Source organism: Zonotrichia albicollis, chromosome 4, assembly GCF_047830755.1.
Source record: "Zonotrichia albicollis isolate bZonAlb1 chromosome 4, bZonAlb1.hap1, whole genome shotgun sequence".
NCBI lineage: Eukaryota > Metazoa > Chordata > Aves > Passeriformes > Passerellidae > Zonotrichia > Zonotrichia albicollis.
The window spans coordinates 14,272,141-14,286,883 of NC_133822.1; the positions used below are offsets into that span (position 1 = coordinate 14,272,141).

Here is a 14,743-nt window from a genome sequence, read left to right on the forward strand (position 1 = left end):
AATTCCACTTTTAAGGGTGAAAAACTAAGAATGTAAAACTTTTCAATGATTCTTAAAAGTAAGTTACAACAAACAAAAAGGCAGATGATTTCACAAGGATGGTGGTGAACTTAGAACTAGACATAATTTAGGTAAGATTAGTAACTGTTGTCAATATTAGAGATGTAAGCTTCCAATGTGACTAAAACCCAGGCATTAAGGGTTGTGGGATGGAAGGGGAATAAGTTTACACCAATAAATCTTTTTCTGTTTCTGGGGATCCTAAAAACTTGAACATGCAAAACCAGCACAAAATCATTACTCTGACAGCTTCCAGAGCAGGGATAAAAACTAAACAGACATGCATTTGTCACGTGCAATTATTTAAAATGTGAATTCTCACTGGACACAATACTGCTAGCAACACTGTACTGCTGGCAGTTTCCCACACTGCATTTGAACGTGCTGCTCATACCTGCAGAGCCAGAGGGGGGAGGAGCCCCAGCCTTCTGCCACTCGGTGGCCTCAGCCGCCATCCTGCGCACGTAGGCGTCGTCCACGCACATCAGGATGTTCTCGGGCTTTATGTCCGTGTGGATGATCTTGCACTTGCTGTGCAGGTAATCTAGACCCTGAAGGACCTAATCACAGAGGGATTTTTTAAAAATCTGCTTCAAACTGCAACTAAATTAATTAAGAAACTCAACTTTCAACTGCATTTTAAAATAAGGCTGATTTTATCACATTGCTCAAAAGTACCCAGAAATTGGAAAAAATGTATTACCAAGTAGTAGCATAAACACGTAATTTTCCACTGCAGTATGGAATTACAGAAGCTTATGAAGCAAAATTGCTTGATGCACAGTAACACCAGTGCAATCTCACCCCACTGAGATTAAAATAAAATTATCTCAGATAGTAGTGAGAGTTCAGTTCAAATATTGTAATTCAAACCTTCAAACTGTTAACAATTGTGGAAAAACCTGATTAGAGTATTAACTAAACTTACCTGTCGAATTATGCTTTTAACACAACGGATGGGAAGGCCTTGATAATTGGACTTGATTATCCATTTTAGAAGATGATGTCCAAGTACTTCAAAGACCATGCAGACATCTGCAATTTAATTAAGGATAACTTCCAAATAAACTTGTTCATGAGATCAAGTTTGCCTGTGTTCTGGCTAAAGGAGTTATCATCCCCTTTAGAGGGAAAATTACTCTCCCTAAAATGAGCATGGTAAATGCTTTGGTACCTTGTTTCAATTATATATAAACCCATACAGAACCAGTGTCCAACTGCGAATTAAAATAAAACATTTTAATTACACAAATCTTGTCCATTACTTCTACATGTTAACTACAGCATTAGGGTGAATAATTAAGAAAGTAATTGTAAAAAGTAACTAACTAATTTTTCTTTTCTTTGAGACGGCTGAAAGTACTGATTTGGCCTATGATCTCTATTTCTTTAATAAATTTTAAATTATATTAATAGAAGGTTTTAATAACAAAAGTGTGCAGCAACCGTGCTTTAGAAAATGAACCATAATAACCCTTTTTTATTAAGCTGAATAGTCACTTAACAACAAATACTAACATAGTATAAGGATGGATCTCTTAAAGCCCACAGTTTTAACTGCAGAGAATAATGGCAATCACCAAAGAACTCTCAAACAAAGAAATGCAGAACTCAGAAACAACATGCAAAAAACACAATGCCAAAAATATTTAATTAGACACAGCGTTTACTACTGGCTCCTGACAGAGGCAAACAGTCAATTATCAGGGGAGATTATTAGGAAAAAACATGATGTAGGAACTTCTGTGATTTCTGCTTCAAGGGCTTTCTAAGTTAAGAGATTCTACACCCACATGCCTGGGTAGGTTATCTTTCTATTGAGAAAATCTTCAAGTACTGAAGCTAATTTAAAGTTTTGCCATCACAACATTCTGGCAAGTTATACAATTAGACTACATCCAATTAATCCTCAAACATGAGCTGAGAATGACCTTAATGTATCTGGAAATCAGAAAACATGTTAAAATCTTAACTACATGATACTATAACCTTGCAAAGAACAATGCAATTCTTTGCAATACAATGCAGTACAAATAACCAAAAATTAATTGATGGATATTGCAGGAAAATCTCGATGAATTAGACTATGTCAGAGACCATTCATACAGAAGACCACTTCTACACTGTTAGAAATCTTACCTAACTTCTTTAAGTTTTATTAACTAGAGTCTTGGCAATTATCTTAATAGTCACTGTCTTGTGTTAAAATGAGACTTACCTTGTCTGTCAGTGTCACACACATTCTCCTCAAGTACCTACCTATATACATAAAGGTAATGTTAAAACTCAAGTTTTAACATCTGCATCCTCTATATTGAAGTTACACCAATAGTAAAAGGTTTCAAGACTGGTCAAAGCGCACTAACACAACTGTTGCCAACAGTTAATCTCATTTCACATTCCTGAATTCCTGTTTTAGAGGAGACACTGAATAGTCCTTCCCCACTCACATCAGCTGGGTGAGCTCAGAACTCCATCCCATTCAGGAGAGGAAGCAGCCTTGGGTATTTTACCCCACAATGAACACAAGCCCCTGTAGAGCACACAGTCATCACAGAGGATGAGCAGAGTGCACGAGCTCTGCAGGGCTTATTAACTGAGCCCACACAGTCAAGCTGCAAAGCTACAGCAGCACAGATTGCAAAAAGGACACTGCAACATTCAGAAATGAAATATAGGACACCCACCCACAGTCCTTCAGACCATGCTGCTGCACTCTCCAATGCACATTCCTGACATTCCTTGCACTTACAGAAATGTTAAGCATTGCCAGTAACCCGAAGAGAATGGGATGTAGGGAAGTAAACAGCTGAGAGGCAAGGGAGAGTGCCAAGAAGGAAGATGTAAGAGGAATGGCAGAGGCAGGCAGGAAGACGGAAGGTCATCAGAAAGTGATGTCTACCTGAAAAAAAGAGATTGCAACATTCTGCAGGCAGGACTTGGACAAACTCAAGGGACACTCCATACTGGAGAGACAACTGGAAGGGAGAGAAGATACAGAGCAGGCTCAGTGTTGGGAGCAGGTACGCAGAAATGTGCCTGCTGTCTGATTTACTACCCTGATCTGAAAAACATTAACCTTAAGCCAGACTGCCCAGAACAAGGAGTTTGGGAAAAGCCCTGCATTAACTACTGGGAAAGCAGCCTTGCAAGTTCCAGGTTCCTCCTACAGCACCAAAAACCTGACTGGTGAGAAGGTCCAAAAACTCCTGCAGCAAAAAAACCCTGAAGCCCACGTAGGAGACATGCTTTCTGTGAAATGCTCTTCAAAGCAGCACAGGGGATGGCTCACAGGACGAAACCAAGCACAGCAGCAAAAGTGAGAGTAAATCTAACATTAATCAGCTGACAAGTACTGGGAGCTGTTCTTTCTTGACTCAAATCCTACCTGTAACTATCTATCTATCTATAAATACACATTACTTAAGCATTTAGAAATATGACAAAGGATAAAGGCTAGTTAAGCTCTAGTACCAGCATAGAAAACTTCAGGATGCTTCTCAGTTCCTTCTGGATTGGCAGCATTTAGACACAATGACATAATAATCTATATTCTTTGGAGATACATTTATTACAAACACTCATATCATCAGACATAATGTCTGATTGTGTGGGAATGCTTCCTTCTTTGTATTTTCCACTTGTCTCTCAAAACTTGTTCCATAATATGATTATCTGAATCTTTCATTAAAAAAATGCTACACTGAAATGAACATTGCAGCTCTCATAAATGTCCACTGCAAACAAACATAATAATTCACACTTATTGAAAACACCAAAGTGCCTAAGATCACGAATTCTGTTATTTAATGAAAAAGTCATAATTGCAACCTTTCAAAAATAAACAAGTAGGTAAAAAATTACCAGCCTAGTGCAGCATCCCACATTATTAAAATTCCTCTGTACATAAGCACTTACTGCAGCTCCTAGGAGAGAGAGGACAGTTTGCAGTCACACAGTGCAGGCCAATGGCTCTGCACAATCCCAGCTCTGTTCTACATGGTTCTTGACAATCTTCCCTGTTTGGAAGCTCCATGACATTTTATGGTATTAGCCATCCAAAGGATTCACCCACCTCTCTTCTGTCTTGTTTTAGCTTTTAAGTGCATTTCATAACCAATAATCAAACTTCTATGAAACATATGTGGTTTTATTTTATAGCCAAGCAACAGATATTTAGAGAGTTGCCCAAAGGAAGCTGGAAACAGCAGAGCATGGAAAAGGTATCAAATTACTCTATTTCTCTCAACCTGTGCAACTCAGTAAAACTCAGTGATACTAATGTAGCACTCATATGGCATTTAAAAAAGTAAACAGCACCAAAACATTAAAATCAATTACCTGCTCCATCCTAAGAGAACCTACACCAAAGATTATTTTCCCTAGAACTTAAAAAGGAGCTGATGAAATAATGCAACCAACCACTGCTCAAATAACTCAGGATGCACAAGCTGTTCTCAGGAAAACTCAATGCATAAGATACTTGGTATCATATTTTTGCTGGCAGTCAGGACTTTGACAGACTTCCAGATGCAATTTAAATGTGAGTCCAGCATCAGTCCATCCTGTACACTGGTACTTTTCTGGAAAATGTACTTTTCAGTAAGGCAGGAACATCTGCCTTCTACATAAAAATTTCTGTACCACCAGTTTTCAACGTGAAGGCAAAACTGAAATAGAATAAATCAACATCAGCTGTCCAGTTTTAATCTGCCAATACAAAGTTACCTGACCCCTTGTTTTTCACTGGCACATGGTCTCTTTTGGCCTTCTCAGTCTAAGTGCTATAGTGCAATAAGATATAAGCTTGGATATGATTTCAAAGTATTATCACAAACAAAATTTACTTTTCACACCTAGAAACAGCCCTCACCTTTAATACAGTGGTATACATGTGAATCTTATCAAGAATTTAAGAACATTACTGGGAAATTGCTCTGATAAAGAGATAAGAGTTACTTCTATGTATAGCTATAAATGCTTTACTGTACTCCTTATTTCATATTAGTGTTTTACAATAAAACAGTAAATCAAAATTCTTGGTTTCTACAAATAATTATTCTTCAACTGTACTACAGTCAGCTGAAAACAAATAAAAATGGGGACAGGTAAAGGAGATTAGACACGAGTGTGTAACTGAGAACACCTGACCCCACACTCTCATTCTCACCACATACCCAAAGGCTCCATAAGCAATGCCAAGAGACAGATCAGTGGGATGAAAGCTGCTTGCACACTCACACGCTTTCTAGTGAGCACTCAGATTTACTGACAGTCACCTTCGACATTCCTCTCCTAGGAGATGGCAGTTGGTGAAAGGTGCCTTAATCTGATCAGCTGAAGGCACAGCACCAAAATCAATGTCTAATCAGGCTCTCCAGAGCAGGAACTCTCTCTCTAGCAATGGGACCCATGAACAATGAGGTCAGCTACTGGGCTCCAAACACAACATGCACACACATAAGTCCAGCTGTAACAGTAAATGAAAGCACAGTAATATAATAAGCCACTAAACAACCTAATATAATCAGCAAGGAGAACTCAGTTTAGCTTGACTCTAAAATTAAATTTATTCACAGACCCAAAATTCACACCGAGAATTACTCGGTTGTATTTTACTTTATCTCTCTCTTTTTCCACCACCCCTGTTTTGTTTTTTTAAAGAAAGCTTTCAAAGACAAAGCCTTACAACCTTTGCCAAAAACAAGGCTAACACCTGGCCAAGAGATGATTACATGAACAAGAGAAGCATCTCCATGACCTCACACTTCTCACAAGAAAACAGGAACCAGCTTTTTCATGACACTGACAATTTCTCCTTACCAGTCTAGAACAAAAAAAATATTTCTTGGAAGCTTCAGTAATTACAAATGTTTTCAGTAAACTCCATTTTTTAAGCAATCTATCTCTACTTCTACCAGACCATAAAAGGATATATAAGACTTCTTTTTTAATTCTGGATTGTGTTTACAAAAGCTAAGTTACTTACACTCCACAGAGTGCCTTCCACACTGCACTTCTCTTGGCATCTACATACATTTTGGAGTTTGTACTTTGTATATTTAAAGCAAGATGAACTAGAAAAAAGCCAGCACTAAATGCTTACTCATTCCAGTAGAATATTTTAATGAGAATGCCATGTTCTCAAAAGGATACGAATTCCATTCATTCCAGAAATTTTGAAGTCATCAATGAGCTGTACAACCATATCCTTGTTGGGATCATTAGGGTCACTTTCACGAACCTAAACCAAGAATGCAAACACTGACATTTTAGGAAAAAATCCACTGTAAAATACTCATTAGTTAGATTTCCACACAAACTTATGCATTTTGGAGCTTCAGAAAACATATTAATTCATAATAAGCCTGATGTTTAGAGAACAATATGTAAAAAAACTCAAGAGCCTAAAAATCAATTCTCTGTGTTTTTTTAATTCACTATTACTTTTATTATTGTTATTGAACACTCTATTGCAATAGTGATACTTACACATTTGAGTAACTTTATTTCATCCAAGGCTGTCTCCGTATAATGCTGGGCACTTTTTACAACTTTCATTGCAACAAACCTTTTTCCCCTTGAAAAGAAGAGAAACATTTTCAACATGTACATTGAGCTAAAACAAACATATTTAAAGGTTGGGAAATTTTAAATAGACTATTTCATAGTCTAATGCATTTGTACAGAAAATGCTGAAATTACACTAAACAACAACTTTTAACAACACCGTGTTAACAGTGTAATTATTGATATTTTAGTCTCCTTGATGCTAATGTCTCTACAAGAGGAATCTGCTTACACATTTTATCATTTAATGAAGGTAACTACATTTTTTCATTAAAGATACAAAAGAAATAAAAATATGTTTATTCTTGCATGCTCAAGACAACACACAAATTCAATAAGCAAAACTAATTTGTCAAAGAAAATAGAATTACATTTATTTCTGAGAGCTTTTATAAACTACACTGTTAATCAAGAGAAAAATAAGACTGTAGGCATATTTTTGCACAAAAAGATAGCAAACATTTACATAACTTTATCATGCACATAAAACAGAAGTAACTGCAAACAAAATAAAGAAATGTATTAAGAAAAACGTCTAAGTATGTGGAAAAAAAATAGTTTTCTTACTGCATATCCCAGCATAGCCAGACTGTAGAGAAGTGTCCCCATCCTAACTTTCTAATGACATGATACCGGCCATTGAAAAGGTCACCAATTTTCACTGGATGATAGCCTCCTTTCATGAAAAAACAAGTAGAAAAAAGAGTATTTAGAAAATAAACAAGAATTTCCAGGTTTTCAAGTAATTTTCTTGTAGTATACATTTTCCACTTCAAATTGTCCTGTACTATAAATAGGAAATATAAAGAAAACTCCAATGGTAAAAATTCTGCCTTGCTTGGCCTGGAGGGAAAAAACTCATGTCCTGTAACTACTGTAGAGTTTATTCACCCTTCTCTCTTATGGCTTTTATTTATGGTAATATAACCATCTGTTCTCTATTTCCTCAGGCTTATCTTTCACTTCACAGACAGTAGAGAAAATATCTACATTATTTCTTTATCATATTTGAAGCCTCTCCAGTCAACATATTTTGGATGATTGCAGAATTTCAACAGAGATTGTTTTAATTCCCATTTGCTTTCGAGTAATAAAAGCAGCAATAAAATACTTCCTGAGAAAATGTTAAGAACAATGCAGACTTCCCTGATGCTCTTCTACTTGGCTCCTGATCCACAGCAGCAATGCATTTTTCTGACATCTGAGGGTTTTACAGCGAGAAGGAAGAGGAGAAAGCAGGCAGCTCTGGGCTGTGTCTGAACCGCTTTTCCATTACTGAAGTCTGCAGTCCAAATTTAAACCACTACCCAGGTTCTCCACAGCCCCATGAGGCAGAAAGGCCAACAGGACAGAGCAAGCTGGAGCTCAGGTTTCTAGAGCTGTAATGAAGCCTTTTATTTCCTTTGTATTTTGGGAGATATTCTTACTCTTAGTTAAACACAGGGAAGACAATGAACACACAGGAATTTATTCAGACCTTAACACACCAACAAAAACATCCATAATTTTGCCTGAATTGCAAACAAATAATAAAGCTGCACCATGTAACCCTCCAGGACACCAGCAGCAGACCCAAAGCAGCTTTCAAGGAACCACTTATTTATCTCTTTCTGGTCCTTCACAATGTCATGCCCAAGTGTCCTTTGGCAGGATCCTCAGTCACTGACCAATCCATTTAGAATCAGGAAAACCTCCAACTACTTTCTCGAAATTTCTGGATCTGTTTTGAATCCCCTGAAAATCCTGTTAGAACTGGTAAAGACAACAATGTGAATTTATAAATTAATTCCTTGAATTTAAAACAGAAATTTCTCTCTTATCTCCTTTTATCTGTGGGAACAGTGATGTCAAATCTGGATATATTTTTGTTCTCTTTTTGCTAATAACATCCTCTGCCTTAACAGAAGTTCAACAGTTCTTTTATGAACTCTCCTATGCTGCCAGAGCAGAATAATAAATTTAACACAACTGTGCTACAGAATTATAACGATTACATACTCAGGAGAAGGATAAAGCTTAAATGACACATGGTGTTAGATGCTGGTGTGCCTAACAAACTCCACAACACACACAGCTTTGATAAATGTGTGCTGAGGTGTAACTGCAGGCTTAGCAAGCAGCAGACACAGCTTCCCCAAAAGCTGACCCTTCCCTTGGGGCAGACCTCCCCAGCCCTCCCATCACTAGGAAGGAAATGCTCATGGAAGCTGCCAGGACAACCCACCCAGCCCAGCAAAATGATATTTTCACTCCCACTGCTGAGCTGTGCCACCCTCAGTAAGGATGCCCACACTGGCTAGTGGGAATTCCTTATTTCCAAATCAAAACCCAGATCACTTTTGGAACACCTGACTGGATTTACCCTCCAGTAGAGAAGGGGGGACCTGGACTTACTGAGAGTAAGGGCTGAATATTATACTGCCCCTCTGCAAACAGAAACAGCACCAGCCACAGATGAAGCCCGAGTCTACTGCAGCTTCACTATTACAGAAATTTTGCTGAATAAACACAAATACATGAATTGGCACTGATACAAAAATTGGAAACCAAACTAAATTCGATTTTGTCTATTTAAGCATCCTTCTAGTAACAGCTGATGGAGATATTTAACAATCTGGATAAATGTAACCATTATTTAAGACAGCTATTGAGTGGTTTAATACAAACAAACAAAATTCTAATTACTTGGTAATTTTTTTCCCCACAAAATTCTATGCAGGATGATGAAGTCATAGATGCAACAGGAAAGTTAAGAGAACATACAGGAATTCTACCTTTCCATTACTGAAAAGGTATGCAATCAAATCTGATGACCTGCAAAATTTATATGAGACTTCCACATAGATAAACCATCACAGATAAAAATATGTTCCTAGGAATAGTTTAGGCAAACAAGAGCCTTTTAAGTCTGACTCTACACATAGCTTTTGGCATACTTGTACTTCAAAGGGTCAAAAATAATCAAAAACTTGTGATGGTGCCTTCCCATCAGACACAGAAAAGGAAACAGCACAGAGAGGAAATCAGACAAAGACACCAAAGTTAATAAATTGAGGCTTGATAAGTTATTTTAGTAAACTCTACATGTTGGTAGCACAACAATACTATATATGTAAAACCATGTTGTTTTGATCCCTACACCAGTGTCATAACTAATTATAACAATACACCAGCATATGTGACAGATGCCAACCATGGGAGCACACATAGCATATGAGTGTATACATTTCACAAGATACTTTCCACTGTCCAAAGTCACAGCAGGAGCAGTTTTGGAAATAATCTGTTACCATTCCTGTACATGTTACTCTCTGATTATTCCTATCAGCAACATATGCATTTACAGGCTGTGGACAACCAGGTAACAATCCACTTAAGTTATATGTATATTAAAAATTGGTGCCATCCTAAGATGAATGTAACAATTTAAGTTCTCCATGATACCGAAAGTATTTCTAAGTATTAGTAACAAGAAAGCATCTATGCAAAATCAACAAGTGATAAAAATTATGTGCTTTTGGAAAAACAATACTGGCATTTGAAAATATGCAACGTATAAGTGGCACTGCTGATAAATTAACATAAAAAAACCCACCCTGTTGTACTGCAGCACACACAGAAGAAAAAAGTGTCTCTCACAGCTAGCTAGCTACATGCATGCAAGAAGGAGGGTCAGAAAAATGAGGTCATTATTCCTGAATGTCTCCTGAATGTATTGGTAATTGTAGCTGGCTCATTCTATGTTTGTATAGGGAATTATTCCCTTTGTGAACTGGATGAATGGGAGACATCTCCAGGGGGCAGAGAAGATGATCAGAGAAGCAAAAAATTCCAATTACATCCATGACACAACAGACTCTTGCAAAAAAAAAAAAAATCACCACGTGTTTCAAGGCTTTTCAGAGAAGAAAAAGTAGTTTTACAAAGTACCCCCCCAAAAAACCATGCAGTTGGACGATTGATATTTCCATTCCTCAAATAAATATTTGAAAAGCATTTCATGCAAATTCAGTAACACAAGCAGAAGTAATGTCACAGACTCAAACAGGCCCTGGAGGAAGCCCCCAGGGAACGGAAGTCAGTCTGCTTTTCACAGATGGCTGCTAGTCAGTCTCTTTCACATCAGGTGCTAATACAAACTGATCCAATTCCCTCATTAAAAAACACTACTATGACTATTTACTAATCACCATGTAATGTGGTCAAGATGCAAGCCCAGCACACAGTAACATACCCTTAAAAATAAAAGTAGTAACAAAAATACTCTACAGGAAGTACAGCTAACAGGCCATATGCCGAATTCCTGAAAAAAAAATAATTATATACTCATTATCAAAATTCCCCTCCTATAAAAATTCAGACTGGGGCTGAGAAGAGATGAAGTATGCTCTGGGCCTCAGTCAAAAACCCTGGAAGACTGCCATTTTGAAGACAAATTTAGAAATAAAAGAGACACTCCAGCAATAAATGGTAATTTCCAAATCTTTATCTTCCCCTCGCTACCCAAAACAGAAAAAGATACTCAAACTAATAACACATCTCTCCAAAAAATGGAAAATGCATCTAAAAGCCATTTGGGAGTTCTTTACAAAATAACTTGTTCATTCCCTATACAGAACATAAAATACATAAACAAATCCCCAAGTGGTCATGGCATTCAGATTCTTACGGAGACCCTCTCTCCAGTTGCATGCCAGCAGACTGAAAGAAGGAAATGCACTGCTCAGTCTTACAGGAAATTAGGGTCAGAAAATAAGCAAATCCTCTACTGAAGCAACAAAAGCCCTGCTCTCATAGATAACATAGATAGAGACAAGTTTCATAGATAGAAACAAGTAATGATCATGACATCCAAATGAACCAAAGCCTGAACCATCTTTAATGTACTTTAAAAAATTCAAAGCCTCAGGATCACAAGAATTCAGAGGAACCTTTGTGCATACAGAAGTTCCCTTTAATTTTTTAGGAAGCCTACAACTATCTTTAGTGTAATGTAGTTTATTTCAGAAGTATACAGACCTCACTACTGACCTGCTCTAGTAAAACAGGTAACTCATAAGCAGGCTCTCTACTTAGACTATTTTTTTGTTTTGTGACCTAGCTTCTGCAGATGGTGACATTTTTGCAAGGGATACTGGAAAACAGACAACAATGAATTGTTTGAAACTAATGCAGCCTTTACTTCAGGAAAGAATAAAGTCAGAGCTTTGAAATGCTTAATCTCAAGGAAATACAGATGTTTATGAGTACACAGATGTTAAAACAAACCCTTATTCACTGATGGAACACGTTAAAGACACCAAAAGAGTTATCTTACACAACAAATGTGTTTTAACACAAAAAAAAAAACAACAAAATACTTGAGCATGGTTCAGTGACATGCTTTTCTCTTCCCTCCTGCAGATGTTGACATCTAGTTTGAGTTTATTGTTTGGCTTTCACTATTAGCATTTGTAAGCCACATACACATTTGAAATACAATATATTAATGAAACTTCTTACACCAAAATGAAATAGTCACTTTCCATTGTTAAATACGTAAATACAAAACACTTTTCCAGGCTAGGAAGGGGAATCCTTGAAATAGCACATTTCCAGACCTACACAGAAACTTCTGATTAGAAGGCATTATCACATTTGACACAGGAAGTGGGTTTTGGTATGAGGAATACAGAATACCAGATACAGTCAGTGTGCATAGTGTGCTTTTCGACTATTCAAAAATACTGATCTGAAGAGATAAAATTCTGATGTATGTATTCTTGAAATCTACTATAACAGGTAACCCAGAGTTGACAGAACTTTTATTTATCATTTTTCATCTAAGTACAGTGTACACTCTACCCTAATGGGAACAGATTTGCAACTTTAGCAGTGACATTAAAATAAATTTAAGTATTGACACTGTTGTACCGCAGTCATGCTTTTATGCATTTAACAATATTTAAAATCTGAATATAATCAATACAAAAATTCAGGAAATTGAGTTAAAACGAAGATGTAGAGAGCCTCAGACAACGCTGAGAGCTGTGAAAGACACCATGTGGAAAAGAAGCATGCAACATCTTAGGCTAGTGCAAGTGAAAGAAGAAAGGAAAAATAAAGGATACAGTTTAAAAATAAATTTAGGAATTGCTCCTGAAAGCATCAAGGCATTTTGGAACATTTTGGATATGAGTTGCTTGTCTTGGCTTGGGTGTTTTTGTTTCTCTTACAACTCACATGAATCAAGGGAAGTTTATTCTCTATTCTTACAACTGGGACATCAGGAAGAATACAGGGATGCCACACTTGTGTATCTATTGAAAAATGCATAAACAAGCTATGGCTAAGTGAAAAAGTAATGCTGAAGACAATTATAAATTAGGAATAGCTCATCATTTCAGGTCCTGATGCATAATTGTTTTAGGACCTGAAACGATGAGCAGTTCCTAATTGTTGTACAAGTAAATTCCGCAATTAAAGATCATCCCTTTAAAAATCCCTCAAGAACCAGAACCAGACTGGCATGGCAGTGTTCAGCCTGAGAGCAGTGACCTGCACTCACCTTTACAGTAATCTGCGGGATCCTCCTGCTCCTCATCGTCGGAGCCCAGAATCTCCTCCTCGGGCTCGGGCGGGGCGGGCTCCGGCAGGGGCGGCGGCGGGGGCGGCGGCGGAGGCGGCGGCGCTGAGGGAGCTTTCTGCTGAGGCTCGGGCCTGCAATGCACAGAGAGCACACTGAGCACAGGGCTACGGCAGCGGGGTACCCAGCCCTGCAGGGGCACGGAAAACCAGAGAGTACACTGAGCACAGGGCCACGGCAATGGGGTACCCAGCCCTGCAGGGGCACGGAAAACCAGAGAGCACACTGAGCACAGGGCCGCGGCAGTGGGGTACCCATCCCTGCAGGGGCATGGAAAACCAGAGTACACTGAGCACAGGGCCACGGCAATGGGGTACCCAGCCCCCAGGGGCCATGGAAAACCAGAGTACACTGAGCACAGGGCCACGGCAATGGGGTACCCAGCCCCCAGGGGCCATGGAAAACCACAGAGCACACTGAGCACAGAGCCACGGCAGCGGGGTACCCAGCCCTGCAGGGGCATGGAAAACCACAGAGCACACTGAGCACAGGGCCACGGCAATGGGGTACCCAGCCCTGCAGGGGCATGGAAAACCAGAGAGCGCACTGAGCACAGGGCCGCGGCAATGGGGTACCCAGCCCTGCAGGGGCATGGAAAACCAGACAGCACACTGAGCAAAGGATCACCGCAGTGGGCTGCCCAGCCCTTCAGGGGTGATGGAAAACCAGACAGCACACTGAGCACTGAGCCACCGCAATAGAGTACCCAGCCCCTCAAGGGGCAGCGGCGGCTCAGAGGGAGCTTTCTGCTGAGGCTCGGGCCTGCAATGCACAGAGAGCACACTGAGCACAGGGCCACCGCACTGGGGTACCCAGCCCTGCAGGGGTGATGAAAAACCAGTGAAGCATCTCACGTTCTCACTGTCACCTCTCACATCCCCTCTGGGACACCGGGGAGGCGTGCACAGAGGAACCTGGCCAAACCAAGAGCAGCTCCCACGTGAAAGAGCTTGCAAAGACTCAAAGTACAGAATCAGAAACACACGAGCTTCTGAAATCCCTGATGAGCATATGACGTATAGAATCAGATACAGAAGTATAGTATAATCAGTATAGAATCAGATACAGAAGCATAGTATAATCAGTATAGAATCAGATACAGAAGCATAGTATAATCAGTATAGAATCAGATACAGAACAGCTTTTGAAATCCCTGATGTTAGACTCATCTTCTTGAGCACAACTGGGAAGAAATACCTTTGCAAAGAACATCAAGATATTCAAAAGCTCCTGCCTGCTAGCTGAAGGAGGAAAGATCTCATTAATACACAGCAAGAAACAATCTAGAGAAACTGACCCCAAGCCTTAATGCACTTCTCATCTGTAGCTCCTGCCAACACTGTGGAAAGCTGTATCAGTATACAAAATACTGAAAACATCTATTAAAAAGTAAGAGAAAAAACCTCATCTTCCTAGGTAGTCTATGATGCTCATCTCAAGGCATATAATATGCTTTAATATGCACTAATTATTTTTTTTAAAAACCAA

The 14,743-nt window shown here is 38.9% G+C and overlaps 1 protein-coding gene across 8 annotated transcripts in view; it reads right to left on the minus strand.

Moving 5' to 3' along the window:
- The window catches only part of SRPK2 (SRSF protein kinase 2), a 129,702-nt gene that overhangs the window by 27,826 nt on the left and 87,133 nt on the right, over positions 1 to 14,743 (minus strand). For all 8 annotated transcript variants that reach the window (XR_012579906.1, XM_074538856.1, XM_074538853.1 and 5 more), the window contains 6 exons: positions 13,178 to 13,329; positions 7,198 to 7,306; positions 6,553 to 6,640; positions 6,217 to 6,304; positions 989 to 1,095; positions 455 to 620 (listed from right to left, as the gene is read on the minus strand). Coding sequence is in view for 7 of the 8 variants with exons in the window: in XM_074538856.1 (XP_074394957.1) it covers positions 455 to 620; positions 989 to 1,095; positions 6,217 to 6,304; positions 6,553 to 6,640; positions 7,198 to 7,306; positions 13,178 to 13,329 (710 nt within the window). In the remaining variant the exon portion in view is untranslated. The remainder of the gene's footprint in view (positions 1 to 454; positions 621 to 988; positions 1,096 to 6,216; positions 6,305 to 6,552; positions 6,641 to 7,197; positions 7,307 to 13,177; positions 13,330 to 14,743) is intronic.